Genomic DNA, 25,598 nt, shown 5'->3' with positions numbered 1-25,598 from the left:
GAAACCTGTAGCCATGTCGATATTATATTACCCTGGTAGTAATCTCTATTAATCTCCAATATAATTACATTGTTTAATATAATATTGTTTTATTTGATATTATGTAAATATGAACTTTTATTTTATATTGGTTTATTTATTATTACCATATGTTACTTGTATTTATATTGTAAGTTAATATTGTGTCCAGTTTGGCCCTGTAAATAAAGGGGTATTATTATTTTTTTGACAAAGTGCGTGCGGTTTCGTTTTCTTAAGTACCGTTTCAAGAACCGTTTAGGCACCGGAACCATTTAAAAAATACAGAGTAGGTACTGGTATCGGATAAAACCCAACCGATACCCAACCCTAGGCACAGGGAACACAACCTTGTATGAACGTCGTGATGTCCTGTTGCATGTTAGACCACCAATACTTGAGTTGGAGAGCTGATGATGTTTTGCTTATACCAGGATGACCTGTTCCAACAGAAGAGTGAGCTGATGCAATTAGAGAATTGCAGAAATCCTCGTACACAAATCTTCTCTGGGGGACATCCTGGGATTCTGGGCTGTTGTCGTGACAATTCCAGTAGTTGCTGGTTGATCTCCCACTGGATGGGGTTGACAAACAACTTCTCGGGCAAGATGGATTCGGGTTCCTCCATCGGAATATCTGAGGCATGGATACGAGAGAGGGCATCTGCTCCAGTATTCTTGGAGCCTGGACGATATGAGATTCTGAAATGGAAATGGGTGAAGAATAGTGCCCATCGGGCCTGACGTGGATTAAATCTCTTAGCATCTCTCAAATACTGGAGGTTCTTGTGATCGGTGGAGGCATCTACTTCTACCACAAATACCTTCTCTGGATCTGGATGATGGAGCAATGGTGCAGTGGTAAATGCAGCCTTGAGTGAATAAAAAGCAAGCTCCGCTTCCGGGGTCCAAAGTAACATCTTCGGTTTTCCTTTTAGCAGGTAGGTCAGGGTAGCTGTTAGGGATGTCCCGATACCACTTTTTCACTTCCGATACCGATACCGATGCCGCACCTTTGGCTTTTGCCGATACCGATATTAGTCCGATATTTTTTTTTTCGTGGTCCGACGTGCCGTATACGGCCCACAGGGTGGTTTATAGGTTTAACTTTGTGAAAGACAAAACAAAACAAACACAAAAGTAAACATAATACATATCTTTGGAAAGCTGAGAAACTCGTGATTCGAACGACGTAAACCATTTTAAGATACAATCAACACAGCGGGCACAATCTGTCTCTTTGTCAGACCACCAACAGCCAAAACAAACCAACACAAACTGGAAGAAACTCACCAATTAGCCATCTGTTATTCCACATTCCAACAAAAATGGTTTGGTTTCACTGTAAAGCGTCCATACAATCCAATTTGAAGAAGTTTTTAGTCCAAAACAATTGTATATATGAATAAACATCCATGGAATGTAAATAGTAGCATTTCGCGTTAGCCGACAGCGCTATCACAACTTCGACGCACTAATGCTACGTTCACACCGGACGCGAATAGGGCGTCAGGCGCGAATGATTTCAATGTTAAGTCAATGCAAGAAAAATTCCTGCGGCGCGAATGAGGCGTGGAGCGCGGCGCGGAAGACGCGAATACGCCTCATTCGCGCGTCAAGTTGGCGCGAATGGCGCGAATTGAGCGTTGTTCATTCACGCGTTTGACGCGCCGCGTTAACCAATCAGGAGCCTAGCTGATTGCTCACGTGGTGAAGTGTCTGGATGCTTCAATAAATTATTTTGTTAATATGACTAAATGCATGGTGGGATTATGCACAACAAAGCAAATGTTTCATCACTTAAAACATTATTTCTATATGGAGACATGTTCATTTTGTATTGAATGTTATTCATTCCATATCTAGAAATAGTATTATGTTGTAAAGACAATCAACATATGTGCATAAATTCGTGTCTGGACGTGAGAGAGAGAAAAAAATCACAGGACAGGTTAATAACTTTTGAAGGCTGGCTCTATTTATTATCAAAACAAAAATAAATGACAGCTAGATTAGATGGATGAGGGGCCGGGCGAGGGTGATCCTCGCTCAGATGCGGGACAACAGGTCATCAAACTGGGCGCGTGACAGGCGGAAGTACCGCTGACAGCGGCCGTCATCCAGCGCAGCTCCTGGAGCGAGCAAATGGTGAAACTCGCCAAACGGTTCGGCTCCGAAGGGTCCGGTGGACACAAATATACGGCGACGATGATCCCCACGCCGCTGTTCTGCTATCCAGAGTAAATACAGAGCGGTAACTCTCTTGATGAATGCTCGGTCGACATAAAAACAATGACCGCCAACGGATTTTGATTCTGACGCGCGTCACGCGCGTAAATTTCGCTTCAAACTCTCTGCGCGCGTGTGCTTAAACACAACAATCATCACGTGACAGGCTGCGCCGCTAAACTGGATATCGCTCATATTTTTTTCTCCCCTCCGATCTCCGATCTAGCGTTCTGGGCCGGTATCGGCGCGATACCGATGCCGTGGATCGGATCGGGACATCCCTAGTAGCTGTTAGAATACTGTACTGGTGTATAAATCATCGATAGAATTTGGCAAAGCCGAGAAATCTCTGGAGTTCCTTTACCGATTTAGGAGTTGGACAGGACATGGCTTCCGTTTTCCATTTATCCATTTCCACTCCTCTTTCACTAAGTTGGTATCCCAGAAATTCGACTCTGGTCTGATCAAAGTACACTTCTCTGCCTTTAGAAACAGGGTGAATTCTCTGAGTCTTTGGAGTACCAGGGACACATGATGTTGGTGTTCAGTAGGGTCTTTGGAGTAAATCAGAATATCATCAATGTACACCAACACAAATTTTCCTAGGAAATCCCGGAGTACCTCGTCCATGAAGCTCTGAAACACTGAAGGAGCGTTTACCAACCCATATGGCATGACAAGATATTCATAGTGCCCTGCAGGCGTGCAGTGATGAAAGCAGTTTTCCACTCATCCCCTTCTCTAATTCTGATCAGATTGTATGCACTCCTTAGATCTAATTTGGTGAACATCTTGGCTTCTCTGAGCTGTACGAGGGCTGCTGGGATGAGAGGTAGTGGGTAACTGAATTTCACAGTGATTTGATTCAGGGCTCTGTAGTCGATACAAGGTCTTAACCCTCCATCTTTCTTGGCCTCGAAAAAGAAGCTAGCGGCTGCAGGGGATGTGGAAGGACGAATGTAACCCTGTTGTAAAGCTTCTTCGATGTACTTTCGCATAGACTCTTGTTCAGGAATGGACAGAGTAGATTCGACCCTTGGGAATTGGTGCTTCAGGAACCAGATCAATGGCGCAGTCCCATGGTCGATGAGGTGGTAAGTTAAAAGCTGTAACAGGGTTAAAGGTGTCAGAGAACGAGGAATAACATGAAGGAATATTCGTAGACAGGTTTTCTGTAGGGCTTTTTCAATGGACGTGGAACTCACTGTCATTACTTTGGGCTTTTGGACACTGGAAGGGCTAGGAAGTGGGATTTCACTTAGAGAACATTGACAACCCCATTTCTTGATCTCTCCAGACTGCCAATTGGTGGTTGGTTGATGACGAATTAACCATGGTCGACCTAGGATTATGTCTGTTTGACTAATCTGGAGAACAAGAGGTTTGAACATTTCTTGATGCATGTTCTCAATCCATAACTGGATGGGTGTTATCTGGGAAGTTACATGTTCCTTATTAATCAACTCACCGGTTACGGCGTAGATGGAGTAGGGCTTAGAGCACTTTACTGAGTTGTCCTGAAATTCCCTGCTGACCCAGAGTCGATGATGGCTGTTACAGATACGTAAATATTTTGAGATTTCAGGATTACAGGAATCGTGAGGGGTGTTGAGACAATGGAGCGGTCGTGGACTGAGCTTACCATCAGCCGTTCTGGTCGAATGGGACAGTTAAGTCTGAAATTACCCTTGGAACCACAGTACATGCACAGTTTCAACTCCTTTTGTCGAGTACGCTTTGTCTGGGAAAGTTGAAAAGTGTCTACTTGCATTTCTTCAGATTGACTTTCGTGGAACCCATAACAACTTGAGGAGAGACAGAATGACAATAGAGCTTATCTTGGTAACAATTTTGATATCGTTGCTGCACACGTATAACCTGCTGGATGAATTTCTCTATTCCTAGGCTGTCATCATAAATCGCCAACTGAAGACGCAAGGCAGGATTCAATCCACGACGATACACTCATAGGAGCGCCCTTTCATTCCACCCACTGTTAGAGGCTAGAGTGCGAAATTCTAAAGAATACTCAGCTATTGTCTTCTTCCCTTGACATAACTGCAGCAACTGATCACCGAAAGAAGAATCCTCAACTGGATGTCCGAAAACTTATTTGAAATGTTTTACAAACTCTTGGACTGATGTCACCACAGTTGACTCCATCCACAAAGCCTCAGCCCATCTCAAAGCCGCTCTGGATAATTGTTGGATAATAAAAGCAGCTTTCGATCGCTCAGTAGGATATAGTTGGGCTTGTTGTTCCAAAGCAAGTGAACATTGTAACAGGAATCCGTTGCAATCTTCCGCCCGACCAGAGAATGGCGCTGGGCGCGACAGTGGACTAGCGAATCAGGTAATAGAAGAAAGTTCACGGAAGCGCTGACTGGTAGTATCACTGGATTTGCCGTGGCAGCAGTGACTTGTATGAGATTTGTTGCAGCGACGGTAGGTTGCATAGGATTCATCTCCGTTGCTGGAGGTTGTCTGGAAATCATTTTCTTCACCTCGTTTTGTGCTGGTCAAGCCTTCTGTCAGGATACAGGCTTGGAGACAAAGGTAAGTGAATAAATAAAAAGCTTTTATTAAAGTGATTCAAGTTCAATGGTGAGTATTTCAAAGTTTAAGAGTTTCAGAGGTGAATTCAACGAGGATACTTTGCAGGAAGGATTCCAGGTGAGCAGATCCTCTTCAGTTTAACCAACATTAAACTAACACAGTTCAGTGATGCTTGTCTTTTCTCTTTCACATACATCCACCAGCAAGCATTACTCAGTAGGATCACAAGGGCTCAGGAAGCATGGTTTAAGGAGCAGATTCTGGGAACATCAGAACATGGACATAGAGGTTAGTATTTTCAGGTGAGTATACGTTACTTTACGGGTACAGGATGAATAAGAGAGTTTCTTTGGAGAATGGTTAGCGTCTCTTCCTGTTGGAGGCTTGACAATGACTGAGGCCATGGGGAGTGTTTTTATGCAGGGATTGATGAGGCTCACTGATTGTGAACAGGTGCAGGTGATTAGTATTCTGGGGAGAGTGATCATTGTGTGATGAAGGATGTGGAGTCTGATTGGTTCCTGACATTTTGTTTGAAAATATTAAACATATTCTAGACAATATGTAATGTATTGCATATTGTATTGGTACAAATATTGCAATAAACAACATTACAGATGATCTTGTAATAAAATAAAAAGTGACACAACTCAACCCTCTCTTGTTAAATTGTGTAAGTAAAAGGTACAAAAAGTTATACAGTAAAGCTTTAATAACACAAAGCAATATTAGTTAGTTTGTAATAGCAATATTACACACTAACTAAAGTCTGAAAAGTGAAACCATAATCAACCACCCCTTTAAGACTACTAATATGCTTATTGTATTGTAGAGCTTCCTGTAAGTTTTATGTTAGTATTCTCAGCACCACTACACTTCGAATCTGGATTTAAAGATTTATTCACGGTACAAACCAATTAAAATAATGTATACTGTTGGCTTAATACCTAATGCTAGCAGCCCCAATATTGCTCAACTAACTGTGATTAATTCAGAATGTGTATTATAAAAGAACCGCAAATACTTGAAGTTGAACCACTTGATGGTGCTATTTCATTAACTATGACCCAAAATATTATGCACTGCAATCATTTCTGCTCATTTAAATACAGATTTGCAATCCCTGTTATTCTCTAACTATATTTTGTTTTTTGTTATGAAATGAGTGAAATATAATTATTACAATTTTTATATTTTTATTTTTATTATATTGCATTTTATTTCAAGGATATTTTCCTGGAAGAGAAAAATCATCTTTTCCTGATATTTCATCTCACGTTTCTTTCCTAACTCTCTTCCCATTGCCTTTTTTCTTCAATTTCCATTTTAAGTTAGAATCTGTTACTTCACACTCTTTTAAAGTACTTGCTTCTCTAACATCACACAACATCTTCCAAGTTTTTCTTGCCAAATTACTCCATTATTATTCCCATCTCCCCTTTCCGTGTTAACCCTTGATCCTTTGCGGGTTCTGGCTGTCTCTGCTCTTCACTTCTACCTACATTTGTGTGCTCCTTTTTCCTGTTCTCATTCAGAGATACCACATGTTTCAGCTGAGGTGATTTGCAACCTAACGCAATCTTCCTAGTAGGGATGGGACGGTATGAAAATTTCATATCACGATTATAGTGTCCAAAATAATCGTGATTATCAATATTATCACGGTTTTGTTAAAAATTTATGAAAGTGCTCAAAAAGAACTGATGCTCACACTGAAAACATTTCAACAAGTTTTATAATTGAAAATCAACAAACAACAAATAAAACAAGCCTCTCTATACAGTTTTTTAAGCAAGATTCTATTCTATGGCATTTGCTTCTTTATAATGCCCGTCGTCAATAGTAACACATTATTACACAGCGCACATCCATAACATTCACAACGGACGCGCGCTCTCGTTTCATTCAAACACAACTTGCCGTCTTGCGTCTCCGGTTTTTGATTGTATTGCAAAAATGAAATCAGAGTTGATTTATTGCTTACAGAGTTTGATAATATTGGTGTGATATATCTTGTCTGGACGATTGTTTTACAAAATTAATTCATAAACCGGTAAGATTTAAAACATTAGCTAATCTCATTATCAATTCAATATGTCCCCATAATTATGTGGTAAAAATAAAATCGGTTTAATACGTGATGTATCTATACTTTACTGTCCCTTAAACTATCACTCTTAATAATAGTCTTGTTTGAAGTTGTTCGTTCGTCTTTGGCTCAAATCCACTTGCTATGAACTTTTCTTCGCGGGAGCTTCACGTCTATTTCAAGTGAGTGACATAAAATGTTTCAACTCAAAACAACATTTCGTGCCCAATTGTTTCCCAGACGTAGTTTTGGTATTAAGGTCAAAGTTAACTTACCTTGCGTTCGGATGATGATCACACAAGACGACTCGGCAGATTTGAAGTGTTTCTATTGCAGTGACTTTTTGTTCGGCAGACAAGGTGACCATCCTCGATCAAGTTTCCCTCAGGACTTTTGTAAAACCCAAAATATGACCACACCTCAGATTTGGATCTCTTAAAAGGCTGAAAAATCTCCTGAGCACGGTCACTGCCTTCCACCATTCCTTCTCGAATAGTAATTAAAAAAAATATTGCGTGCTGCGCGCCTGCGTCAGACTGGCCAGAAGGATTCAGTGAGTTATTAAAATCGCGATAATCAAACACGGTATTAATGATAATTAAATTTTAAACGATAATACTAACCGTCAGTACATTTTATCACGGTTTATCGTGAAACCGGTTATCGTCCCATCCCTACTTCCTAGTTTTAGACACAATTTTACCATGTCTCATTAATTCCCTTTCGTTCACGTCATCTCTGATAAATGGCGGTACATTTGAAAGCGTAATCCTTCTAGATGGCTGGACCAAAGGCATTACTGGGGTAAACAACACTGTTGACGACAATCCCTTTCACTACAACGTCATTGACTTTCTCTACACTACTCCAAAAAATCACTACAGCTCTGTTCATTCTAGCTGCAGACAAAATACTAGAGTAGCCAACTACTTTAGCAACTGCAATAGTGCAATCCTCAACAGAACAACGTCCCGCGGGGATGACTTTAATGCCATGTTTCCGCGTTAAGCTATCCAAACTTTGAGACGCTGCCATATCGGCCAGCATCTCTTTCTCAAGAATATTCTTGCCAACCAAAAGATTTACACAAATAAAACGCAAAAGATAGAAAAAGGAAAAAGGTAGAAAAACTCACTCATTCAACAGCGTTCTCTTCCACTCACGTGCGCTAGCTCCCCCCACTCACTCACAACATCCGCTGTGAGAGAGAGAGAGAGAGAGAGAGAGAGAGAGAGAGAGAGAGAGAGAGAGAGAGAGAGAGAAGGGAAATAAATAAGCATGCCAATGGAAATTATCGAAAAAATTATCAAGCTAATTTTTTTTAATCGTTTGATTAATTGATTTATCGACTAACGCGACAGGCCTATTGACAGTTGATGAGAAAAGAAAGATGAGAACCGTGTTCCTGTGAATTCTCATTATCTTTGTGGCCTTTGAAAGAAGCGCAGACAGCTGATGTCTGATGGTGAGGCCTGTCGTTACCATTACTGGACAAGATTGGTTTTCATGCATTTTTTCCTAGTTGACTGTTTTGGTGTGGGGTCGCTCAGATGAGTTCAGACCATCAACTCTCCATGAGGAGAGTGGGGGCACTAATAGTGGGTATTCAACTGTACCCAGCAAGAGTCTCTCGGAGGTCCTTTGATGGAAAAAGGTTGTTTGGAGCCTAGAGGCCACTGTGGCTGCCATTATAGATACCCTCACACAACAGTTGTTTTGGCATTTGGAAAGAGTTAGAATAAGCACATTGAGTAGGAGTTGCATGAAGGGTGTATGTTAAATATGTACAGTGTCTGAGCTGTTTTTGTGGGATGGCAATGAAGGGTGAAGGGAGCTAGCTGGAACCTGCCAGTGCATGAAGGGGTTATGACCATTTGCATAATTAACTGTTGATGCAAACTCCTCTTAATGAAGGTCCATTCAAGTCGCCGACCCCTGCACAATGAAGTCCATGGGAATGAGCATGCTCTTGTGTCGTAGAGGTTCAAATATTAGGCCTGCAACTGCCATGGGCTTTTGATTTGCTTTCAAACTCAAATGTTGTTAAAGAAGTGGATGTGCCATATGAGGTTGCGGTGTTACCAGAAGGCTGCAAACCGACCTTTGGCCAGATGTAAGTTTGGCGCTCTGCGCTGCAATAACAACCTTTTATCTAAACTAGAGTTACGCTGAAGTCAAATTCCATTTCCATTTGAAGCTAATTTGAAGATGGTCATGGGTGTATTGAGTTTTAATATTAGATTAAGATTTGAGATTGTATCTGCTTTACCAAATGCATTTTCATGATAATGTGTTCCTAGAGGCTTGAATATTTTCTTTCTTATTTTTCATTCAAATTCTGGGTCAAGAGAGACTGGGAAGGATTTGGCTTGCTGAACAATAGCAAAAAATAGGCCAGCCCTGAACAACTGAATATCACACAATAAAGAGCTTTTTTCCCCTTCAGAGTACACAATTTTTAATACTGTTTTTAATCTTTTAAAACCATTTAATATTATGTTAGTGAAGTTGGGACTAATTTTATTATCGTTTAAATGAAAACTTTGCAAACCAGCTAGTCTACCTCCACAATCCACACCACAAGACCTGCCTGGAACTACTTTAGCCATACATTTCCCTGAACATACTTGCATGCTGAACATACTGAACATACCCCCCCCCCCACCACCCCCACCCCCCCTTTTACAAATGCATGCAATAATGAAATGGTAATGATTTGATGAATAATCAAATGAATAAATTAAATGATTTTGTTTTCTGCTCCATATATACACTTTATTCACAAAATAATATATTAATTTTAAATTGTTACATTAACATCTGCATAACATAAATATATTTAGGATTGTTTTGTTTTTATATTTTTTAGTGGTCACCAAATCTGTTTTTGGTTATCTACATTCTTCAAAATATCTTATTTTGTGTTCCACAGAATGAAAAGTAAGGTTGAATTTGAAAGGTTTGAAAGGTTGAATAAATTTATATTAGAATTTTCAGTTTGGGCGAACTATCTCTTTAATATCTAGTGTTAGGTAGGGTTGGGAATCGAAAAACAATTCCAATTCTGTAATCAAATACTCGAGGTCCGGAATTGGATACTTGTTATAAAATTTAAATTTAGATTCCTCTTATCGATTTCTTTTGTGAGGATTTCAATATAATTTTAAAGAATTCAAGCGCGAGACTACTTGTGCAATGTTTTCTGTGCTGTGCACACATTCAAAGCGCACTCGCAGAAAATGTGATTTAAAACATTCACGCGCGAGTGAGACATCTCGCTCGCTGTTTTTAGTGGTGCAGGCACGTGTACACTCACCTAAAAGATTATTAGGAACACCATACTAATACTGTGTTTGACCCCCTTTCACCTTCAGAGCTGCCTTAATTCTACATGGCATTGATTCAACAAGGCGCTGAAAGCATTTTTTAGAAATATTGGCCCATATTGATAGGATAGCATCTTGCAGTTGATGGAGATTGGTGGGATGCACATCCAGGGCACAATGCTCCCGTTCCACCACATCCCAAAGATGCTCTATTGGGTTGAGATCTGGTGACTCTGGGGGCCATTTTAGTACAGTGAACTCATTGTCATGTTCAAGAAACCAATTTGAAATGATTTGAGCTTTGTGACATGGTGCATTATCCTGCTGGAAGAAGCCATCAGAGGATGGGTACATGGTGGCCATAAAGGGATGGACATGGTCCGAAACAATGCTCAGGTAGTCTGTGGCATCTAAACGATAAAACGTTTCCTAATTGGCACTAAGGGGCCTAAAGTGTGCCAAGAAAACATCCCCCACACCATTTTACCACCAGCAGCAGCCTGCACAGTGGTAACAAGGCATAATGGATCCATGTTCTTATTCTGTTTACGTAAAATTCTGACTCTACTATCTGAATATCTCAACAGAAATCAATACTCATCAGACCAAGCAACATTTTTCCAGTCTTCAACTGTCCAATTTTGGTGAGCTCTTGAAAATTGAACATTTTCAAAGCTCTTGAAAATTTCTGTCAAAGTTGCTCTTCTATCAGCTTGAATCAGTCGGTCCATTCTCCTCTGACCTCTAGCATCAACAAGGCATTTTTGCCCACAGGACTGCCGCATACTGGATGTTTTTCCCTTTCTTTGTTAACACCATTCTTTGTAAACCTAAGAAATGGTTGTGCGTGAAAATCCCAGTAACTGAGCAGATTGTGAAAAACTCAGAACGGCCCGTCTGGCACCAACAACCATGCCATGCTCAAAATTGCTTAAATCACCTTTCTTTCCCATTCTGACATTCAGTTTGGAGTTCAGGAGATTGTCTTGACCAGGACCACACCCCTAAATGCATTGAAGCAACTGCCATGTGATTGGTTGATTTGATAATTGCATTAATGAGAAATTGTAATTAATGAGGAACAGGTGTTCCTAATAATTATTTTGGTGAGTGTATATTTTAATATATAAGGGTTTGCAGTATAAATGTGATTTTAGGTTTGTGCCAATACGAAAAGAATGTCCTGTTTAGTGACAGACTGAACTTTGTGAACTACATTATAAATGCAGATATATTTTTTTTCATTTATTACATATTTGTGAAACTTTTTAAAATCATTTAAATGCCACTTGTTGTTTAGTGTTAGGTTTTTGAAAATGTTTTATCATATATATTTTTTTTTAATATAAATTCCGTCATTAACGATTACGGTGGCCCATGAGCTTAAATTGGCACGAGGGATGGTCTCTATGAAGAAATCAAAGCGACCATTTTCTGCCAAAAGGACTTTGTATTGCAAATGGTCTTGAGTGCATTCTGTTATGTCGATCTAATTCTTCAATATCACACAATGTATAAACACAGATTTATTATTCAGGGGATCCCCATCGTTTTGTCTCAGAGGGGCCTAGAGATGCTTATTAAGGAGGAGTTTGATGCAAATGCATTAATGGAGGATCTTTCCCACACTCACCAGGGCCCATAGATTTGTTTCTATAAAAAATTTAGCACATCTCAGATAAATAGATGCTTTTTGAAAATGTCTGATTACTGATGTTAGAAACGGGCTAGTACCCTCCTCCACAGCCCTGTTTTTGGGGTACCCCCAACCCCTTTGGCCCTCACACATTAGCTGCAGCACATTCAAAAGGGGGCCCTCTGGCTTTGATCCTCTAGATCAGTGCGGAAAACATCTTTTTGCTTCGTTGTGTTGTGGAGACCAAAGTTTTCACCGCCTTATGCTAATAGAGCCAAGCTAATCACTCTTCCCAATTACAAAATTTATATAGCCAAATGCTTCCCAAATGCCCAGACCCCCCGTTGGCAAGGTCCCTACTGTGAATGAATGTGGGTTGTAAGGAGCACCACAGCACTTATCTGAACTGCTTACTTTCCCGTAATAAGTGTTTGCTATAGTCATGAAATTTTATTTGTTCTTGAGTGAACATCAGATAGACAAGTATATCAGGACGAAATGATGCAGCACCTGTCTTTTTACTTGAAACAGCCTTTTGCTTGCAGAACATTTTCAATCCTATTTTTGATCTTGATATCATATCAATCGCCAGTATTTCTCATACGCAACAGACATGGCAGTTATTAGTTATTGTCACCAGTGCAATGGTTTGCAACACACACACACACAGCATTATTTGCATAGTGCATAGACATTATATCGAACGATTGTCGAACTTTTGTTATTTTATTGAGGAAAATTACATTGTGATAATAATCTTATTCGTTTTATCGCCCTGGCCTACCTCTATGTATTTTTGAATTCATGCAATATTCTACAATACCTTTTTTAAGGAATAGACACATATTATATTCTTATTTATTGATAATCCTCCCCTGTTAACCAGTGTGACTAAGTCACAGACCACTTTAGCATCTTTAATTGTATCAGTTTGATTCATGAACAAATGATTCAGAAATGTTTTGTGAAACAGGGTTGAAACACAAAAGAAAAGAAAGACTCAAACATTGTTACTTCTTTTAATAGTGCGACAAGGAAAGCTAGCGTGGATGTCAGTGAATCTTGACTTAATTTTGGGTCTGTTCCTCATCAAACGGACAACTTTTCATTAATTTATGATGCTTTTGTTTCCTTTTTTCAAAGCTTGAAAGTCACAGTTTCCTTTTCTGTAATTGTACTGTTTTTTTATTCTATGCATTCTTTAAAATGTATCCTTTTGTGCTGCACAGAGGAAAGAAAGTCATACAGGTTTCAAATGACATGAGGGTGAGTAAAACAATGACATTTGCATTTTAAAGTGAACTATTATTTTAGTTCACATCACTGTTTCCACATCAATATATCATGGCAACTTCCAATCGATTCTTTGCATAGCGATTTCTTGAAAAACGGCCTCCTTGAAATAGGGTTGCCACACGTCCCTTAAAATTCGGAATCGTCCCATATTTGTGAAATAAACAGCGCGTCCCGTTTTGAACCAATACGGCACGCGGTTTGTCCCGTATTTCCGAACGCATCAGCCCATGCAAATCATGCCACCCCCATTCTGTGAAGAATCGTCCTATTCTACCCTTGATTGGGTAATACTCGCTGCCATTGTTGGTTTGATTGGTTTATTTTAATACTATCAGGTTCAGGGCCAATCAGAGTCAGAAGAGGGCGGGTCTTGTGGCAGAGCGTTGCGTCCACCTCTGAAACGAAAGCGTATGCAAAAGTAACGAAGAGAGCAGGAGGAAACAAATACTTGGCTGGAAAGTGTCAGTGACAATGAGTAGCCTAAATAAGTTATAATAAGAAATAAGAGAGAGATATATTTAATAAATATTTCATAATAAAAATGTGCATGTTGTGGATAAAATAACTTATGCTTAGCAAACCTAGAGAATTTCATGCTTTAATAGGCTACTATAGAATTAACAATAGGTCTGAATACATACGTAAATAAATACAGTGGGGCCAAAAAGTATTTAGTCAGCCACTGATTGTGCAAGTCCTTTGTTGGCAATGACAGAGGTCAAACGTTTCCTGTAAGTGTTCACCAGGTTTGCACACACTGTATCTGGTATTTTGGCATATTCGTCCATGCAGATCTCCTCTAGAGCAGTGATTTTTAGGGGCTGTCGCTGGGCAACACAGACTTTCAACTCCCTCCACAAATTTTCTATGGGGTTGAGGTCTGGAGACTGGCTAGGCCACTCCAGGACCTTGAAATGCTTTTAACGGAGCCACTACTTCGTTGCCTGGGCAGCCACATTTCATCTTCAAGGCTCTCACTGATGGAAGGAGGTTTTGGCTTAAAATCTCACGATACATGGCCCTGTTCATTCTTCCCTCAACACGGAACAGTTTTCCTGTCCCCTTTGCAGAAAAATATGCCCAAAGCATGATGTTTCCTCCTCATGCTTCACAGTAGGTATGGTGTTCTTGGGATGCAACTCTGCATTCTTCTTCCTCCTAACACGATGAGTTGAGTTTTTACCAAAAAGCTCTATTTTGGTTTCATCTGACCACATGATATTCTCCCAATTCTCCTCTGGATCATCCATATGTTCTCTTGCAAACTTCAGACGGGCGTGGACATGTATTGGCTTAAGCATGGGGACACGCCTGGCACTGCAGGATTTGAGTCCCTCTCGGTGTAGTGTGTTACTTATGGTGGCCTTTGTTACTTTGGTCCCAGCTCTCTGTAGGTCATTCATCAGGTCCCTCCGTGTAGTTCTGGGATTTTTGCTCACCGTTCTCATGATCATTTTGACCCCACGAGATGAGATCTTGCGTGGAGCCCCAGATCGAGGGAGATTTTCAGTGGTCTTGTATGTCTTCTATTTTCTTACAATTGCTCCCACAGTTGATTTTTTTCACACCAAGCTGCTCCCCAGCCTGGTGCAGGTCTACAATTTTCTTCCTGGTGTCCTTCGACAGCTCTTTGGTCTTGGCTATGGTTGAGTTTGGAGTGTGACTGTTTGAGGCTGTGGACAGGTGTCTTTTATACAGATAACGGGTTCAAACAGTTGCCAATAATACAGGTAACGAGTGGAGGACAGAAGAGCTTCTTAAAGAAGTTACAGGTCTGTGAGAGTCAGAAATCTTGCTGGGTTGTGGGTGACCAAATACTTAATTTCCACCATAATTTACAAATAAATTATTTAAAAATCCTACAATGTGATTTCCTGGATTTTTATTTCCCAATTTGTCTCTCATTAGTTGAAGTGTACCTATGATGAAAATTACAGACCTCTCTCATTATTCTAAGTAGGAGAACTTGCACAATCAGTGGCTGACTAAATACTTTTTGGCCTCACTTTAAATAAATAGATTTTCTTACCAATAATACAAATATTCATATAAACGGACAAGATTTTACATAGACCCACACATAGTTGAGTAAACAAATGAGGATTTTACAGTATGGATAATACTAATAGTAATTATAATGAAATCAATTTCACAAGAAGAAGTAGAGTGATTGCACGTGATTGCATTTTAGTGTCTTTGTTTCCATAGTGATGAGTTTTGAGAACATGCGACTCAAAGCAGCATGCCGTGACCTATGGCCATTACAGACAAACCCGTGCTTTTAAAGGTATAGGCCTGTTGTTTTTTTTTGTTGTTGTTTTTTTCTTTGGAAAATAAATATATAATATTAATATAATATTCCATACATTGTCAGAGTTTGGTAGAAAGGTAACTATTATATTTGTTAATGTTATTAAACAGATTAATAAATACATTATAATTTGTATTGTTAAATATTAATCATATGTGCATACTAAATTATGATCATATCTGTAATACACAATTTATGGCAATTAAAAGAAAGTTTTAAAAGAGCTACATTATTTAAATAAAAATTAGACAAACAATTACATAACAATTTCAAAATCAATACAAGTAGTGAATAAAAACAATAAAAATATCCCATCTATGCAAAATTGTCAAAAACATGATTACTGGTTCAGTAATCCCTAACAGAAGAGTCTTTTTATACAAGTAAAATAATAAAATGTTGCAAGCTCACATACTTGATCTCATGTTTTCTCGTGGTTTAGTGTTGAGCTGTCAAGTTGTCATGTTGAAATAATCAGTTCCATACCCTTGTCACATTTTTTATTTCATTTAATTATTTATTTGTCTTGTGTATGGGTGTCCCTTATTTTGCCTCTCTGTAGGTGGCAACCCTACCTTGAAATGAACCGTACATGTGTATTTAAAGGTGAGCTGGGTAATGTATCCATCACAATTGCAAAGATCCACTGTGATCGGTGTGTGAACTGTGCCGCTTGCCTCTTATTGCTGTATCCAGATGGTCCTGGTGGGGGAACAAAAAGTTCCCCTTGCCATAGGATCTCTCAATAGGCCGTCTAGACCAGCCTGTGCCCAGACAGATACAGCCTCCCATCAAATTAGCGTTTGTCAGATTTATGGTAATGGTCCGCAACAGCCTTCTCTTCGGTGACATCAAGATTTACAGCTGCATATCCCCCCCCCCCCACACACACACACCTCCCCACCTCCCCACACATTGCCCTTATGCAGACATAGGGGGCTGCAGCCCAAAGAAATGGCCCATTAAAAGAGAGCTTTCTGGTGAAGCTGAGCCACCCAAGGTAGGTCAGAACAATGGCTGCACAGGGTTTGATAATCCTTTGTGATGAGGCTGAAGTGTTTGTGGAGCATGTGGAGCGCAGCTTGGGGGGGGGGGGGTGTTGGGGGCTGTCGTGGGCCATGACAGTAGTGACTACCGCTTCATTGTCTAGGGGTTTCTCCTTTTTTGGATGAAGGGCCACGGGGGGCTAGGTTGAGGGGTTGAAGGGAAAATGAAGACACCCATGTATGTAGGTTATTTGGGGTCTTTCATGTGGCCAGCGACAAGTAACCTGATCTCAACAAGAGGATCACCTACTGAGAAATATTTTTCCGGTCCTCAGTCCAAATGTTTTCCTGGGCTGTTTTTAACCTCTATCGGCAGACTTGTGTTGGGACAGGGCTTGGCGCTACATATGGAATTTATATAATTGAAATTATCCAGTTCCATTTTTGTTGTTGTGTTTGTTGTTATTGATTGGTTTGGTTATGTCATTTTAATGTATTATGTTCTTGCTTTTTAAGTTTTTTATTTGTTTAGGAACTTTGTTTCTTATATGTAAATTGCATAATAAAAAGCACACTGAGTTTAAGCAGAAACGTTTTGTCAGATTAGCATTGCAAATGAAAGGAATATTTTTATTAAGGAGAGAAAATGGATCTGGACATTGTGGACTTGCAGTTATGCAGTTTCATGAAGCATTGTCCCAAAATGTGATGGAAACTGTTCGTACATGCCTTGTCTTCTCATTACGACAAAGTTAAGAAAGCATTTCTTTCTTTATTGTGTCTTTAACCTTTAATGTCTGTGAGGTATTAAATTCAGAACATATCATCAAAGGTAAACTATGGTAATTTTGTGATGGATAACAGCAAGGCTTGTCAGAGCCAAGTACATACAGTGGTAGCTAGGGGGAGTTGTAGCCCTACATAGTGAACATCAGTGAAGTGTTTCTTGAAGGTCTTCAGTGGCACAGGTTGCAAGTCTGAAAACGTACATTATCAGGCTAAACATGTTGCAAAGTACTACAAAATACAATGTCAACAGAAATTATTAACTCTTGTTGTTACATTGTCAGAAACGTGCAATTTTTTTTTTTTATCTTCAAGTGGGCTTGTTGCTGGGGCATTAGCCTTAAAGGGACAACTTTTTACCCCATCTACACATGAATGGATCATATTCATATTTCATAGTAATACAGTATAAGATACTACTATGCACCTCATTTACCCCTACAAATTTCAAGGTTATTTATTTCAGGAAGTAGGAAAGCTGACTGTTTTCAAACTTTTGATACAGTAAAATCTGTAATATGGGAAACATTGACCATTTTTATTTTGATTAGCACTGAGTTTCAGAAGTAGTTGCCCTCCAGATTTACCCAACAGACACTGCAGTACAGAGCCTTTAAATGACATGGAGACAGCAAGGTATGGTGTGAACACAATAGTCCTTCATATGTGATGCGCCACTATACTGGCACATGTTCCATCATGGTCCGTATAACCGCTCCCCTGACCTCCATCCCCGTGCTTGCCAACCCTCCGTAAGCCACAAATATCAATATTAAGAGTAAAGAGATGAATGAATATACCCCCCCCCCCCCCAAATCACCCCAGACGGCCACAGACTCTCACTATGAGCTGGAGTGTAGTCAGAGCCATGTTATGACTGGTGTGTGTTACACTGCTGCTCCATCTGGGCATTCATAAAAAGTACTGTCAATTCAAAGGTCACCTCTGAGCCCTGCAGACAAGTGTTGCTAGCGGGTGTCTGGGCCGGCTGGGATGATACTGAGGTCTGTTTGGGAATGCCATAATCAGACTGGTGTGCCTGGGTCTGTGTCTGCGTCTGGTGTCGATCCCAACCGCCCCTCCCCCAGTTACAAGCTCATTGGCCCTTACTGTAGTTTGTTTTGGACGCAATAAAAACAAACCTGACTGACCCCAAAACGCCCTGAAAATGCATCAGTGTTGTAATTAATGCAGTAAATGCTATGCATAACTGCTGATTATGTGTACATTTCAAAACTATTCAAGCACTTTTTGCAATCTGAGAGACCCCAAGGTCCTTATCAGAATTGGTTATAAACCAAATTTTAACCTGCATACTCCATAAAGTATTATATTACTTTTGTTTGTGTTCCAGATATGAATCGGGACTAAATGCAGAATAAGAATAGTTTTATTATTTGTACATACAAAGCACTGGGGTCTCTATTATGGAACCCTGATGACAAGTAATATATAAAAATGGTAATTGTGACTGATTAAAAATGGAATGCATTTTTAAAAATGCAGCTTAATTTTCATTATAATTTTTAAACTATTGTTTTTAAATGCATTAGTGACAGTCACAAATAAAGAGAAAGTCAATTCTGTGATATAAGGTCACAATTACAAGATATGAGAGTCGCAACTAAATGAATTATGAGTAATACTTCATAATAGAGAAACAAAGAGAAACAAAGTCAGCATTATGAGAAATAAAGTCACAATTACTTTTACTCAGAAGTGAAAACAAGCTTCCGTATTCTTGGACCCAGAATGTGAGGCTCCACACATTATGAGGGTTGTGCTATTGATGTTGCTTTTTAGTCACCTTGTTATTTGACTTCATATGACATTTAGCTATTTTTTTAAGTCAGCTTTTGGATGGCATTGTCATAGCATACAAGTGAAATATGATGTCCTAAAGTGAGTGTGTTGACCTGCGCAAATTTTACTGCAATATTTTCCACTCTGCAGTGCTATTTTTAGCAGATGTTGTTCATTATGGACTTGTCTTGGCATGACCTAAAGCTGCTTGGCTCTTTGCTGTGATCGATTATAGCTAGGCATTTTTATATTTGTTGGTCATTGCTGGCACAATTTTCTGCTAATAATTTTCCAATGTGCTGTTAAATCTAGAGCAGGTTACCTCCACACCTTAAATTAATAGCAAGATGGAATACGCTGATCAGGCAAAGAGGGGCTGACTTCAGCATGCCATCTATTGAATGCGGGGAGATGATCTATGTCTTCACTTCCAGAGACACACCCTCCCCTGATCAGTGAAAGATGAACCTGATGCATGTGGCTTTGGAAAGCAGATTCATGTTGACTCAGGTTTGTGCTGAATTCAGTACCACAGCCCAAATTACATTCTATATTCACATTTCACTTTAAAAGATGTGAAACTTTACCGATAATACTAGTTACAGATATTCTCGTCATTAACAAGTCAGATACATTTCATTCATTGCAGAACTCATAATAAGAAAATATGAATCTTATGTAAAACAAGATTCAATCAATCAATCAATCAATCAATCAATCTGTCAGTTTTGTTTATATATAGCACACTTAAAACCACTAAGGGTGCTTCACAAGTTAAAACAACAATACACTACTCACACAATAAAAGTGAAAAAAACAAAATAATGTAGTATTCCATATACGAGGTCTAGTAATATTGATATTAAAGTTACCAGGAATGATAACTCAAAGGAAACGCCAAGGAGAAGAGATTTGTTTTTAGTAGTGATTTAAAACATTCTAGAGTTGAACAGGTTCTGATATGGACTTGCAGGTTGTTCCACAGATTTGGGGCTGCTATGCTAAAGGTTTGATCTCCTTTAGTTTTAAGTCTGCTTCTTGGCACATCCAGGAGGAGGAGATTGGTGGATCTCAGCACTGGGGTATGGACATGAAGAAGCTCTTTTAAATATAATGGAGACAAACCATTTAGGGATTTAAAAGCTAAAAGTAAGATTTTAAAATCGATCCTGTAATAGATAGGGAGCCAATGGAGGTGATGCAAAACAGGTGTGATGTGATCCCTCTTCCTCTTTCCTGACAGAAGGCAGGCAGCGGCATTTTGAACTAACTGCAGACGCTGAATCGATGCCTTGTCTAAGCCCACATATAAGAAGTTACAGTAGTCAAGTTGAGAAGTTATGAGAAGGGCATTTATCACTCTCTCCAGATCTTTAGGAGGGAGATAAGCCTTTATTCCTTTAAGATTAGGATACGGATAAGCAGATCATTATTTTCATGTAATGGATACTGACAATAGCCTGATACGGAAATTCTAGATTATTTTGTCTAAAATGACAGTAAAGGTAATCTAAATGTAAAAACGGAAAATTTACATGCACAATCCAATATAAGCTGATATGTATCCAATAAATGAAAAATAAATAATAAATAGTTTATTACAGTAAATAAATGAATATAGTATCGATTTATTGTGTTTTCTAGACAATACCAATATTTAAGTTGTTATTTTCTAATAATCTTTGCCTTTGGTGCAGCTCTTAAATTAACATTGTTTATTACATTAATAACAATAATTTTCAATATTATTGATATTTAACATTTTTGTATAAAAAACATTTTGAAGATTCTTTAGAATTATTGTTTTGTATTCTATTGTATGAAGTGTATTAAGTATACGCTTAGACTGTACTTACAAAAAGAAATCATCAAATCTTTCTGACTTTTATTTCAAGAAACATCAGACAAAACTACATTTTCTTAAATAAATAATTCAATAACAAATATTTTTTATAATTCACTTGTTGCCACTTAGTGGCGAAACAATGTAATCCATAAATGTGTTATTTTAAGCACTAAGTTTCTATAAAAAGCTGATTTTAAACGCTATAGTAGACAGTGTTCATATTTGAACTTTAAACTTTTATCCAAGTACTTCTATGATCATTTTAACAATTGCATCACAGAAATAATGATACTATCCTGAGGTTGAAAAGACTGCTTGTGAAGCTGTTTCATGTCAACTCTCTCCGAGTCAGCGGCAGCGGCAGCGCCAACACAGCTTTGAATGTTGCGATATGATTTTCAATATCGCGTGGGTGTTTGAATTGAGATCACAGTCTTTTAAAAATGAATCATACAGCTCTATTGTCTCTCTCTCTCTCTCTCTCTCTCTCTCTCTCAATTCAATTCAAAGGGGCTTTATTGGCATGAAAGTTTTTCAAACAATGTTGCCAAAGCATATACAACAAATACTCTATACACATATATATACATATACATACACACACACATATATATATATATATATATATATATACACATACATGCACATATACATACATAAACACTTAACACAATCTCTCTCTCTCTCTCTCTCTCTCTCTCTCTCTCAGCATATGAGTAGCACGAGAGCTTTTTAATGCTTTCAGTCTCACATCTCTTCCATGGGTCCACTTGGGAATGTTACGTCACTCAGTCACTCAACGACACATTTCATCCTCTTTTGGAACTTGGAATGAAAGTGGCTAACTTCTGTCAACCTCATCTACAAGTAATGACAAAAATAAAGCAATTGAATTTTAATTAATATCAGAATATTCCGTAATAAAAAAATAGAATCGTTAAAAAGGAAAAATCTCAATAGCTTGGTGAATCTATTTTTTTTTCTCCCAGCCCTACTATTTTGTAATGATGTAAGGGTGATTAAATAACAGAATTGCCATTTTTAACGGTGCAATAATGCAGCAATCCTTTGAGGTGCCAAAGTGTCACTGTCAAAGCCATGGCGATGGGCGATGCTTAGAGGTGCAGTTGGGGAAAACAGGATGGCATCGCTGCCTGACGCTCCAATGGCAGACGTCTGCTCTGTCTCCACACTCTCAGAGGACAAATGAGTGAAATTTGAGACCTGTCTGTCTGCATGGTGCTTCCCTCGCTCTCGCCCCCTCATTTATTGGCTCTAAAATACAAAGCTGTCATTTAAAATAGAGCAGACAAGTGAGTAACGGCTGGCCATCGCATGTCTGGGGGACAGACGGACCCTCAGACCCCCCTCCCCACCCAGTCAACAGTATCTCTATACAGTATATGTCTGTAAGGATTAAGTCTTTCGCCAATAACCCCGCCGAGCGATCACTGTTGTCATTGCCGAGTGCAAAGCGTGTTCCTTTTCTCATGATGGAATTTCAGACGACTGTTTTTCTTTAAAGGACAGAGCAGACAGGGTCTCCTTCACTCAGCCGAGGGGTCCATTCAGGAGAAGTTGGCAGGCGGGGAGTTGTTTTTGCAGTGGCGTATTGTTCAGCGTTGCTTCCATAAGGGCTGAAGATTCAATATTGTTGCAATACTGAGTGGATTTGGCCCAGCTGTGTTCTCCTGTCTGCTGTGCTGGAGGATTCTAGTCCTGTCGTATCTTTGTTTTGGTGCCAAGACCTGGATCTCTGCCAGGCCTTTTAATTACATCAGCCGTTTGATGTCTTTGACATCTTCTTTTCAAATAGAAAGCTGGGTGGGATAAGGGGGCCTGAGAGATTTTTTTTTTTTAATTTATTTTTTTGCGCACCTTTTAGCGAAACATTTCATTTGAAAATGTGCCACAGTCGTGTCACAGCTGTTGTCAGGCTGGAATATTTATACCTTTTAAAGTCTTCATTTACATAAAAAGCAGTTAATCAGCTTTTACAACTGCCCCAACATCGGTGAGGTAATGTCTCGAAGCTCTCGAACAATTAAACGTGTTCAATATGAATGACTAGAGCCAAAAGAATCAATCAAGACTTAGCATTTCTCAGCATATAGAAACCTTTTGGCAGCCTTAGTTTCAACCTGCCTTACTGGCACGAGAAAAATCCTGACCAAACAGTTGTTTGAAATGCAACTTCTTGGACACCTGGGAAATCTTTTATTTTGCTCTACTGCGACAACATGGGGCACTGAAATGTGTGGCCCTGTGCTCCTGTGGGCCGTGGGGTCAAAGCTCCAGGACGTGCCTTAAGCAACTGATGTAAATTTATCATCCCATCTGAGCACTGTAAGTGAAGGTGGGGTGAATAGGGTAAATTCATCAGCCTCTTACAGAACCAGATGTCCAGGTTGCTGTGTGACAAAGCAGAAGCATGTGCGGCCGACCGACTATGTAGGACGGCCTCTCTGTGGCAGTTCCTGTGAAGGAGGGCCTGTGAAAGCAATTTAGGCTTTATACTGATGGAAGAACTCCAGAGCAAATGACACATTTGTTTGCCTACAAGCCTTTCCATGTTAGGATTCAGGAAGAATTACATAATACATGAGTGAGCTGTAATTCTACATAATTCTGCGGTCTCTGTGGCAGAATTTAGATGTTTTGGCCAACAACACTTTTGCTGTATACAAATTCATGCAGCAAAAGATTTTCAGATATTTTTAAATGTGTTCCAAAATAGACAAAATATTGCTCATAATTTTTTTATAGGATTTTGCATGCATATAATTTATTTTGAAATTTGTCATTTGTAATATACCTTTTAATGTAAATATATTTATATTGTTCAAAATACATTTTAAATATGTTTTAATTGTACATTACATAAAAATGTATTTTCTTGTCACTTGATGCATATTTTGCTTTATTTTGGCATTTAGAGATTTAAAAGAAATATACTTTCCAATTAGACAATTATATTTCCTAAATTCACACTCTAATATTTATCATATGTTTAAAATATAATTTGTCCAGATATAATTTTGTCTTATGGGAGTATAATTTTGGCTTGTGGGAATTGTGAACATTCTTCTAAAGTTGTATTTGTCTTGGTATTTAAAAAGAAACTGCTCTTCATAAAAAGACTACAATGGGTATGTTTCCATTTGGAATGAAATAATCCAAAGGTCAAGGCTAGAATCGCCTTGGCTAGTACTGTCCTACTAATAAAATATATCTCTCTTTAGTTCTGTATACTGATCTCTCCACACCGGCTTTAACTGTCCCATTCATGGTTCACACTGCATTTGCCTCCTAATGTCTCCCAGCAGGCCTCCAGTCAGAGACAGTGATTCATAAAGTGACTGGTCTGTCTGCTTTCATTAGGACACACACTTTCAGAATCCTGCCTCTTTATCTCTTTCCCACACCCTCCCCCTTAAACAGACACAGACTGCATTAGACTGTCTTGTAACAATCTATGTTACATGTTAGGGCAAGCAAATTCTACAATAAAGCCTGCTCTATTAAGCAATAGGATAGGCGATCTCAGCCATTTTAGTTCAGGAGTGTCAGTAAATCATCTAGTGTGTTTATATGCATTATTTTACACCAGTTATGCTTAACCTCAACACAACCTGTAAGGTAAACATCTTAAACATTATTATTTTAAGGTAAAGGTCATAAATGGTTTAAGCAAAACCCAATTGGTCATCTGAGAGTTTTGCTCGTTACCACAAATTCGCTCCATGTTTGAACACCTTTTCTTCCGTTCTGGTGGCTTATTCAATATGCACATGCCTGTTTACAGAGGAAAAATACAGTTTTAAAAACTTAATATTTAAATAATTTCGTCTAAAGTATGTTCTTCACTGATACCGTAATCTCCTTGGTAAACAAGCACACTTACCATTGAAAGGTGGAAACGTCTAAATAACTGTCACAATTGTAAATCACTTTTGAAAAATGTATTTTCATACAATTTATATATTCACTTTTTAATGTGCATTTTCATATTCAAAGATTGCTAATCTGGACATGGGACAAGAGTTAAATGATAAAATCTGCACGAAAAAAAAAAATCAGCAAAAATAAATGCCTAAAACGTTTTCATGTCATCTTCCTATAACAAAAGTTCAGAAATATTCAAAACAGTTAGTTTTAATAAAAAAACCTTTATTAAAGCTTAAAGAACACTGGAAAACACAGTCACTGACAAAGCAACAGCTGTGTGGTAAATTTCATGTCCCATTTTGTCAATTATGTCATTTCATTGTGAGTTCTGGAGGTCTCCTCCAGATGTGCTGCTTTCAAATCACCACATTAGTTCATCTTTCTCTGGTACTTCATTAGCATTTTTCAGCTCGTGTTACTCTGTTTATTTTGGCAAACATGTGCTTAAAAGAATCATTTCAGCCTTATCAGCACGCTAGTGAAAAGTGTACCACTCATAGTCACGAACCATGTTTGTCTTTTCTGTGTTTTTGTATTTTTAGTGTCTCCAGAAATTGTGCTGTAAGGCCCCCCCTCCAGCTAGACCGGAGTATGATGTAGTATGCATTGGACTGAGCGGTGCCGGCAAGACCAGTCTGCTATCTCGCTTGTGCAATGAGATCAGTGATGGCACAATACCAACCACAGGTATTATAAAATTTCTCTGCAGCTTTGTACTGCAGCATTTTGTAAGCCATCAAAAATAAGATCGAATTACATATTCAGCCGT

The 25,598-nt window shown here is 38.9% G+C and overlaps 1 protein-coding gene across 2 annotated transcripts in view; it reads left to right on the top strand.

Moving 5' to 3' along the window:
• arl15a (ARF like GTPase 15a) overlaps positions 1 to 25,598 on the top strand; it is a 145,317-nt gene that overhangs the window by 11,047 nt on the left and 108,672 nt on the right. For both annotated transcript variants that reach the window (XM_039650036.2, XM_039650035.2), the window contains one exon: positions 25,372 to 25,516. In XM_039650036.2, coding sequence (XP_039505970.1) covers positions 25,372 to 25,516 — 145 coding nt within the window. The remainder of the gene's footprint in view (positions 1 to 25,371; positions 25,517 to 25,598) is intronic.

The sequence above is a fragment of the Pimephales promelas genome, chromosome 4 (assembly GCF_988280905.1).
Source record: "Pimephales promelas chromosome 4, fPimPro1.hap1.1, whole genome shotgun sequence".
Taxonomy (NCBI): Eukaryota; Metazoa; Chordata; class Actinopteri; order Cypriniformes; family Leuciscidae; genus Pimephales; species Pimephales promelas.
Note: the sequence above shows the minus strand (reverse complement) of the source record. Positions and strands in the feature narration are given on the sequence as shown.